The 9189-nt window shown below is 60.1% G+C and overlaps 2 protein-coding genes across 5 annotated transcripts; both read left to right on the top strand.

Annotated features, from left to right (window-relative positions):
• Window positions 1–13: 13 nt before the first annotated feature.
• On the top strand, window positions 14–4137 carry KLHL30 (kelch like family member 30). 2 transcript variants are annotated; one of them, XM_064666905.1, is made up of 8 exons: window positions 14–432; window positions 671–1507; window positions 1589–1757; window positions 1950–2036; window positions 2256–2411; window positions 2506–2694; window positions 3243–3388; window positions 3706–4137. In XM_064666905.1, exons 1-8 carry the CDS (start codon window positions 247–249, stop codon window positions 3955–3957), a joined length of 2022 nt encoding a protein of 673 aa, XP_064522975.1. In that variant the 5' UTR covers window positions 14–246; the 3' UTR covers window positions 3958–4137. The 2 variants fall into 2 exon arrangements, with proteins under 2 accessions (XP_064522975.1, XP_064522976.1); XM_064666906.1 differs by lacking the exon at window positions 3243–3388 and having other exon boundaries at window positions 3706–3831.
• Window positions 4138–4888: 751 nt separating this feature from the next.
• ERFE (erythroferrone) lies at window positions 4889–6802 on the top strand. 3 transcript variants are annotated; one of them, XM_064666916.1, is made up of 6 exons: window positions 4894–5302; window positions 5436–5614; window positions 5708–5816; window positions 5889–5979; window positions 6091–6169; window positions 6487–6802. In XM_064666916.1, the coding sequence occupies exons 1-6, from the start codon at window positions 4924–4926 to the stop codon at window positions 6583–6585; spliced, it is 936 nt and encodes a 311-aa protein (XP_064522986.1). In that variant the 5' UTR covers window positions 4894–4923; the 3' UTR covers window positions 6586–6802. The 3 variants fall into 3 exon arrangements, with proteins under 3 accessions (XP_064522985.1, XP_064522984.1, XP_064522986.1); XM_064666915.1 differs by having other exon boundaries at window positions 4889–5302; window positions 5708–5979; window positions 6706–6802; XM_064666914.1 differs by having other exon boundaries at window positions 4891–5302; window positions 5708–5979.
• The last annotated feature ends 2387 nt before the right edge of the window (window positions 6803–9189 follow it).

Below are 9189 nucleotides of genomic sequence, written 5' to 3'. Positions count from 1 at the left end.
CCCTGCCCCGGGTCGGGTGTCTCGGTCCCCGGCTGCCGCCGTCGCGGAGTGAGATAAGGGCCTATATTTACACCGGCACCGGCACTCCCGGCCGGGGGAGCGAGGAGGGGCATCGCGGGGACCCCCGCCTACGGACAGGGCGGAGGGGGCTGCTGTGGGAGCGGGTACCGCCAGGCACGGTGCCCAGCCGACCCCCGCACGAGGGGGAGGCTTTACTAAAGGCAGCAACGCCGCGGGGCGACGGGGATGGGCGGTGGCGACGGCTCTGCCCGTGCGGTGCCTTTAAGAGCAGGGAGCGGTGTCCAGGTGCTGCCTAAAAATAGCCTGTGGCCCCCTGTCCCGGCTAATCCCGTGTCGCGCGGCGTGTCCCTGCCCAGCGCCGGGACGGTGACCACTTCCCTCCCGCGGGCCGGCCGGGGCTGTGGAGCGCTGGTGAGAGCGGGAGCGACTGCGCCGGGGGGACTTCAACCCAGCCACAAATCGCCCCCGAAAGGCCGGTCGCAGCCCCAGCAGGGCAGCTGCGGCGTGGGGAGGAGAAACCATGGCCTGGGAGTGGGGGCGCTGCGGGGAGCACTTCTGCCACCACTGCTGATCGTGACTCGGGCGCTGGGAAAGCGAGGGGGGTGCCGGGGCAGGGGGAAAGGGAGACACTATCGCCTTTTCCTGGCAGGGAAACCCTCGCCTCGCTCTGCTCGGGTGCTGCCTGCCAGGCCCCGCGGCCATCCTCAGCACCATGGTGAGGAATGTGGACGACTTTGACTTCTGCCTGCCTTCACACGCCCAGGGCGTGCTGGAGGGGCTGCAGCAGCTGCGCACCAACCCTAAACTGGCCGATGTGACACTGGTGGTGGGTGGGCAGGAGTTCCCTTGCCACCGTGGCGTCCTGGCCCTCTGCAGCCATTACTTCTATGCCATGTTCTCTGGAGACTTTGCCGAGAGCATCGCGGCGCGGGTGGAGCTGAAGGAGGTAGATCCCAGTGCACTGGAGATGCTGCTCAACTTCGCCTACACAGGGAAGGTCACCATCAACCAGGGCAACGTGGAAGGGCTGATGCGGACCTCCAGCCAGCTCCACTTCCCTGCTATCCAGAAGGTCTGCAGCCGCTACCTCCGGCAGCAGATGGACGCCACCAACTGCCTAGGTATCTGTGAGTTCGGTGAGAGCCACGGCTGCCCTGAGGTCTCCTCCAAGGCTTGGTCTTTCTTGCAGGAGAACTTTGAAGCCGTCTCTCTGCAGGAGGAGTTCCTCCAGCTCTCCAAGGAGAGGTTGGCCACCTACCTCTCCAATGACCAGCTGCAGGTGCAGGAGGAACGTAGCCTGGTCGAGGCTGTGCTACGCTGGGTACGCCACGACCCAGGGCCCCGAGCTCAGTTCCTGCCCGAGCTGCTGGAGCTGACCCACCTGGTCTCGCTGCCTGACCAGTACCTGCAGAACCTACTTGCCACTGAGCCCCTTGTGCGTGACTCAGATGCCATTAAGGCCCTCGTCGCTCGATCCTGCACCATGGTGGGTATCCCCTGCCCCCAAATCCCACTTCCTGAGCCTGGAGGGAGGAGCCTGACTGTTCTGCTCTGGCCTCTACATCAGGGGCAGAGCAACACTGGTGCCCCGAAGAACGCCCCAACCCCACCACAGAAGCTGGAGGAGGTGCTGGTGGTGGTTGGCGGCCGTGTGCTGGAGGATGGTGAAGATGAGGGGAGGGAGCTGGAGATGCCAGCTGCCTCCAGGAACTTTGCCTTCTACAACCCCAAAAGTAGTAAGTGCCCACCTCCCCCTTCACTCTCCCCCATGTTAATTAACCCTCTGTCTACCCCAAAACCACCTCTTGCCAAACTAGTGTCAGTTTGAAGGGGCATTGGTTGAGGTGGGGGATGGGGTTGAAACTGGGGTGGCTTAAGAAGTGCCATTGCTGGCTGGGAGGTCATTACTTGATTCTGCTGGGTTTCAGAGCGATGGATGGCTCTGCCCGACTTCCCTGATTACAACAAATGGGGCTTTTCCCTGGTGACTCTGAACAACGATGTGTATGTCACAGGTAGGTTCTAGGGCTGCTGGTGCAGGGTGGGCATCTTCAAGAAACAGGGATGGATGGTAGAGGACAAACATGAGCACGAGGCACTAGCCTGAGGCCCGAGTCTCCTCTCTGAGCAAAGTCCTCTTCTTACTCCCTGCTTTGGCAAATCCGGATGCTGGCAAGAGATGCCCAGGGACAGCTGCACTCAGACAGTGCCCCATCTGACCCGTCTCTCCCCAGGCGGCTCCCGGGGGTCCCAGAATGATACGTGGTCAACGACCCAGGCATGGTGCTTCTGCCCCAGGGACGGCCTCTGGAAGCCCATCGCTTCCATGCTGAGAGCCCGGACAAACCACACCAGTGCTGTCCTCAATGGTGAGATCTACGTCATTGGGGGTAAGGCTGCAAAGACCCTGTGGGTGCTGCTGGGGTGGGGGTTCCTGGGTGCCCCAGAGCAGCGGGGTGGCTGCAGCGTCCCGTCACCCTGCAGGGACGACGGTGGACGTGGTGGAGGTGGAGCGCTATGACCCCTACAACAAGAGCTGGTGTGCCATCAGCCCAGCCCTCAAGTACGTGAGCAATTTTGCAGCCGCCAGCTGCTCGGGCAAGCTCTACCTGGTGGGCTCCTGTGCCGTCAAGTACAATGCGCTCACCCTGCAGTGCTACAACCCTGTCCAAGGTGAGAGGGGACCCTGCCACCACAACCCACCAGCACTGTCCTGGGGAGGGTGGTGAGGGGGGTCACCCCAGGCAGTTGACCCCCCCCGTGCTTTCAGGCATGGTCCTGTGGCATGGGGGCAGGTGCTAACAGGGTGCAGGGAACACGGCTCCAGCAGGAGCACGGCTGCTGGCAGCACGGACCTGAGTCACAGACATCTGACACAGCCTGGACCCGAGCTTTAGTGGAGTGGGATCTCTGGGGCATAGGGGTGGGGGAGGCTGCCTGCCTTAGGAAGAGACTAACCCCCTGTGACAATGCCACCTCCTTGGGTAGCCTCTCCCCCATCCCACAGCACCACTACAAACCATGTCCCCATTCCCTCTATTTTTTATGCAAGACCCTCGCCTGGGGTAGGGACTGTGGGTGCAGGTCTGCCTGGCTACTCTGCCTCCTCCCTTTCAAATTCCCCCTGAAATAGCCATGGGCTCAGCGATGCTTTTTTCAGTCACTGGCAGCTGCATTGAGAGCCAAGGGTGGGACATGCTGCTAATGCCTGCTCCTTGCAGATTTGTGGAGTGTGATCACATCCCCCTTCATCCCCAAGTACCTCTCGGCCCCACGCTGTGCCACCCTGCGCGGCCTCATCTACCTTATTGGGGACAACACCAAGAAGGTCTACGTGTACAACCCGGAGGCCAACATCTGGCAGAAGGTTGTGGGATGTGGGGCCAGGCAAAATCACCCTCCCAGGGAGGTGGGGAAGGTGTTCTCACCTGCTCCCCCTGGGTGCCAGCACCCCTTCTCCCTCCTGCCCACTCATCCCTTGGCTCTATTAACTCCTGCGGAGCTGAGGATGCCCCAGTCCTTCTTCCCCTGCTCCCCCATCCCTCCTGCACTAGGCACCAGGGGCCCCAAACCTCACAGAGGGGATGGGGCAGGGAGACACATCTGGTGGACAGATGTCCTCTGCAGTGGGAGTGGGAGGTCACCAAGGAGTCCCTGCACATCTCACCCTGCCCCTCAACACAGGTGCAGCTCCTGCATGTGCTCCATGAGAACGGTGGGATGGTGGCACTGGGCGACCGTCTCTTTGTCACTGGTGGCCACTGGAAGGGCATGGATGGGGACTACCGGGTAGAAATGGAGGTGTATGACTGCGCCAAGGATCTCTGGACACGGGAGGGCTCCCTGCCCTGCCTCTGGCTCTTCCACAGCTCCTCCTCCATCTTCATGGACACCTCCAAGTGGACAGAGGCTTTCCAGAGTGACCATGGGTGGTAGGAGAGCCCGTCACCCTATGCGGCCGCGCTCCCCTCTCGCATCTCCCTGCGGCATGTTCAGCCCCGTGAGGGGGGATGGAAAGCCCTCTGCCAGGCTGGCTGGGGCAGCAGGAGTGTGTTTCCCCACCACTGCAGGGAAAAGGCTTTTCCTTATAAACACGCTTTGGCTAATGCTCTCTTCTTTTGGCTTGTGGTTTGTTTTTTTGGTCGGTCGTTTGTTTTTTTTTTAACTGCCTTTCCCCCCTCCAAAACTCTAAAGCTTTTAGGGTATTACATGGCCTCCCAAAGTGTGGTCCATCCCATCAAAGTCAGATGTCGCTGCTCGGGGGTCACAGCCTCTTTCCCCATTCCACTGACATCCAGCATGGAAAAACCCAAGTGGGACCAGAGGAATCTCTTGCCCAACACCCAAAGCTCTCCAGCCCCTCTCTGGCTTAGATTTAAGTGTCAGACTCGCCCCAGTGCCCCGTGGCACAGAATGACGGGAGATAAGCCACATTTTGGATGCTTTGTGTCCTCAGGTGGCCGAGCAGCCTGTGGCAGGGTGCATAATCCTGGTTTCTCTCCTGTGAGACACAGCATGCGCTCCAGGGAAGCGATCTGCGCTCATGGCGGAGCAGTCAGCACCCTGCTCCTGGTGCGGTGACTGCTGCCCCAGCCCCGTCTCTGCTGGCACCGCTGGTAGAGGGATGGGCGAGCACAAAGCGACGCTTCCCCGTCGGCCGGGCCTACAGCCAGCACGGCTGGACGGCTTAGCTGTCCCACCTTCGGTTGTTCGCTATTTTAGAAACGTTAAACATGCCCAGGGCGGGGTGGGCACCTCCCACTTTAGGAGCCCCGCGCTGCTCCCCACGGCCACGCGGGGTTTTAAACGCGAGGGGGTCCCCGCGCCCCAAGGGCAAAGCCCGGCAGCAGGGCGGGTCCGAGGCGGGGTCGGGACCGCCCTCCCGGCAGCGGCGGCGGCGGGATGCGGCTGTCGGAGCTGTGCCTGGCTCTCCTCTGCGCCGCCGGCGCCGGCACCGAACCCCCGCGGGCAGCTCGGGAGCGGCGGCCGGGCCTGGGAGCAGCTGCGGGATGGGCGGCGGCGGCGACGGGACGCGGAGGGCCGGGGGCGGCCGGCGTGGACCCCCGGCAGGCGTGGATGCTGCTGGCCGGGAGCCCCGGGCGGGGAAGCGGCGGTCGGGCCCGTGGCGGGCCGGGGGCGGACACGGCACCGGCGGGCGGCCGCTCTCAGGGAAAACCGCCCCCGGAGCAGGGCAGTGTGCCAGGGGCTGCCCCGGACCCCCCAGCCGCCTCCCCCGCCGTGCCCGTGGAGCTCCTGAGGGAGCTGCGGATCCTGCTCAGAGGTACCGGGCGGGGGTCGGAGGCCAGGGCGGGAGCGGAGGGGGGACAGCGACCCGAGACACAGTAGGGCTGGGCAGAGACTGGAAAAGTGGAGGTTTTTTCCTAACGCCGAACCCCGGTGGGGTTTGGGGCCAGGAATAGCAAAGGAGCAGGCAAAGGTGCAGAGGGCAGCCTGGGAAGGGCATAAGGAAGAGGAAGAACGCAGCCCCCAGGCCGGGGCCCATCATCGCGTGAACGCAGCCTTCCACTGCCGAACGCGTGAAGACATCTCCGTGGAGCAGAGAACACGACAGGAGCTGCAGCTGTTCTACATCGTTAGTGCCCAGCCTGTCCCTCTTCCCTGTCTGCGGGGACACCCGCCCAGGCACAGGGGCTCCTTCTCTAACTCCAGCCATTCCCTGTCCCAGCCTGAGAGGGAGGAGATGTTTCACCGTGGCCTAGGGCTGAACCTGACCAGTGGGCAGTACACAGCCCCCATCGCAGGGTACTACACCTTCACCACCACGCTGCACATCGGTGAGCCCTTGGGCAGCCCCACGGCCCCGGCAGGGTGGTCTGGGATGGCTCTCACCCCTGGCTCTGTCCCAGTGCACAGGGAGCCGCCGAAGAAGAGGCAGGGGTGCCGGGGGACGCGCCTGCGCGTGCTGATCTGTGTGCAATCCCGCTGCCAGCACAACAGGTATGGCAGGGAACAGCGAGGGACTCTGGGCCAGGGAGAGGGGAAGGAGTCCAGCATCCCTGGGAAAGGAGGGGGTATGCTCTCCCCAGCACCACCCTCTGTCTTCTGCAGAAATTTGGAGACTTCATCCTGGCTGGAGAGCAGGGGTGACCTTTTCACCATCTCTGTCACCGGAGTCCTTTACCTGCAGGTTAGTGGTGTCAGCACCACCGGGGACAGTACTGGGCAGGAAGGTGCCTTCTGTGGCCCCAGCTCAGGGCTGGGCATCAGGTCTGCTTCTCCAAGCCCCAAGGACACTCAGGGCAGAGCTCTGCTGCTGCACTGTAGCACAGATCATGGCTGGACTGCCCTAAAGCCTTGTGATGTTCTTTTCCCAGAAGGAAGGGTGTGGGCACCTCCACCTCTCAGCTGCTGCACACAGGGGAGAGATCTCTCCTTGGCTCTGTCAGGTCGTGCCTGGTGCCCAAGGGAGGTGTCCCAGCCCTGCTAAGCCCTCTCTCCCCCCAGGCCGGGCAGTACGCCTCTGTTTTTGTGGAGAACGCTGCAGGCTCTCCCCTCACTGTTCGAAGGGGCTCCGATTTCAGCGCCGTTCTGCTGGGGGTGTGAAGAGGCACCAGGCAGGGCACTGAACTTGTGCCAGGAGCAGCCAGACCCTTCCCTCTGCCAGCCATGATCACATCTCCCCTGCTCAGCACCGAGCCCAGGGAAGACCATTTGCTCTTGCAGGAACTGCAGTCTGCTCTGATACTGCTCATGCTGCAGAACCAGCTGAGGATGAACAAAAGATCATGGAGAAGATGATAATAAAACAGCCTGACAAGGACCTAAAGGCATTCACTTTTAACTAAAGGCTAGGCCTGGAAATTTATCTTGGAAAATGCTGCTGACAGTGGCAGATGTCAGATGGTTGCCTTCTCCTCAGGGCTCAGCTCCCACCATGCCTGGGACAAAGCCCCCCACCTCCACTTTTGCCCTCAGTGGACTTCCCTCCCCTGCCCAATGTCTTAGCAGCCCAAACCAGATTATGGATCACTTTAGCTGCCCTGGAGTGTATGAGCAGTGAATGTTTGCTGGCAGAAGCAAACCTCCTGCACACTAATCATTAAAGCAATGTCCCAGTAACGCGGCACATCCGATTAAAGCAAATTTTTGTGCCATGGCTTTCCACGCCAGGCGTTCCCTGCCCATGGCACGGGGCCCAGGCTGTGGGCAGCACAGATATGCTCTTTGCTCCAGCTCTGATAGCTGCCTGAGCTGAAGATGGGCACAGGGCTATGTGACCGAGCAAGGGCTGCGGGAGAAGGACCCGGGCACTTGATTTCTTAGTAGCACTTAGTACTGGGCAAGCTGTGCCAGCAACACCTCAAGATAGGCTGAGCTGCACCCAAGCCCCACCTTCCCCAGGGATCCACGCACACAGGCAGGAGGAGGCACCTTCTCGGTGCCGAACCTTGCTCAGGAGGGCTTTTCTGGCCCTGCCTGCTCTTCTCCACAGGCTGCATCTCCTTGAGGAGCCTCGTGAAGTAGCTGTTGCAGCAATTTGTGGGTAACAGTGTTTGGACCGGGGGAGGAGGGCTCCGGCTGTACAGTCTGAATGCTGACCTCCCTCAGGGCAAAGACAAGTTCTATCTGAAAGCAAAGCTGTGCTTCTCCCACAGCTGATCCAGTGGGCAGCAGCCTCCTGGCAGGGATGAGGCCCCTGCAGCTCCTGCCCAGCCGAGGAGGTTGGCCCTGGCATCACCTCCCAGTCCCCATGCATGATAAGCCAAGGGAGCCTCACTCTCATCAGCTGCCTCTCTTCCTACTACACACACCTGAAAAGGTACAAAAGGACTCACTGTTCAAGCGTGGGGCTTGCCCAGCTGTAAGCTGTCCTGTGCCTGTGAGGTATCAGGAGCCCAGTGCACTCAAACACAAAACTGAAAGAGCTGATTAATTTGGAGGTACTAGAAGGGTAATTTAACTGTTGGGAGGGGACAGAAGCTCAGTCAGCTCCAAGGGAGAAGATCTGTATGCAGAGCACTTGCACATGGGTCACCCTGAAGGGTGATCTTGGGAGCTCTCCTCCATAGCAGGATGCTGCTTGAGCACTGAGCCAAGGCGAGTGCATTTTCAGGAAACCTCCTGCAGACCCCACCCTACCAGGAAATTCAAGCAAGTAATTTTTTTACTTCCACTAAAGCTGGGGCTGAACCTGCCTTTCTAACTGTCTGGCTACTCCCAACCATGGTGAGACCTGGTCCACAGCACTTTCTTTTCCCCTTTGCCCTGAAAAATGGACATTTTACAGGAATTATTATTAACCATAACAACCACTGTTGTACCACAGTGCTGCATATTCTGATCCTAACTGGAGCTGTGCTTTCTGAATTCTTCCTAAAGGGAAGGAAAGAAGCGTTTTAAGAGGAGGGAGAGGAAGGGAAGACAGTCAGAGAAGAACAAGCTGACATTCCTCTCACCAGCTCACACTGGAATGCAGAGGGGCCTCCTGGAGGGAGCCACAGAGCTGGGAGCATGGCTCAGCTCTCACAGCATGGCCAGAGCCCTCCCCAGTGCACGAGGTGGAAAAAGGGAGAGGTGAGAAAGGAGGGCAAGTTGCTCTTCTGAGATCTGCCATCAGGGTTTCTTCTGCTACACAGTCTGAAGTAATTCTGTGCTACTCTGTCTGGGCTCTCCAAATTTGGCTTTTGTGAGCAGAAGCAGCAGAGTGTGTTGCTAACAAAGGGATCTCAGCTCATCCTGCAGTGCAACCTCATATCAAAGTACAGAGGAATGGCTGGGAGCAGAACAAGCTGGCAGAGGGCAAGCACTACCCAAAGCCTGCACCAGACACCCAGTTCCTTCCTCAGTCAGGAGATGTGGAGAGTTAGTGTGAGCCAGGCTGTGTCAACCAACTAGTGCTGAGCAGAAATCCACAAAAGATGGTTAACCCACCTGTCCAAACAACAGGACAGCTTTTGTGTTCTCCACTAAACAGACAGCCCAGGATCTGGGACCATCTCCCAAAGTTCTGGGAATACAGATAACAGAAACGAGTCTTGGAAGCCTCACAGCCCTGCCCAGGGCTATGCACAAAATGGCAAATACCACTGCATCAACCTGCCCACCTCCCTGGGACTGCAACTGCCTCCTCAGAGCAAGGAGGTTGTGCAAGTAACCCCCACGGAGACCCCTTGGCTCACCTCCCTCCCTGCCCCGGTTCACCCACGA

Source organism: Pseudopipra pipra, chromosome 10 (genome assembly GCF_036250125.1).
Source record: "Pseudopipra pipra isolate bDixPip1 chromosome 10, bDixPip1.hap1, whole genome shotgun sequence".
In the NCBI taxonomy this organism is placed as follows: Eukaryota; Metazoa; Chordata; class Aves; order Passeriformes; family Pipridae; genus Pseudopipra; species Pseudopipra pipra.
Note: the sequence above shows the minus strand (reverse complement) of the source record. Positions and strands in the feature narration are given on the sequence as shown.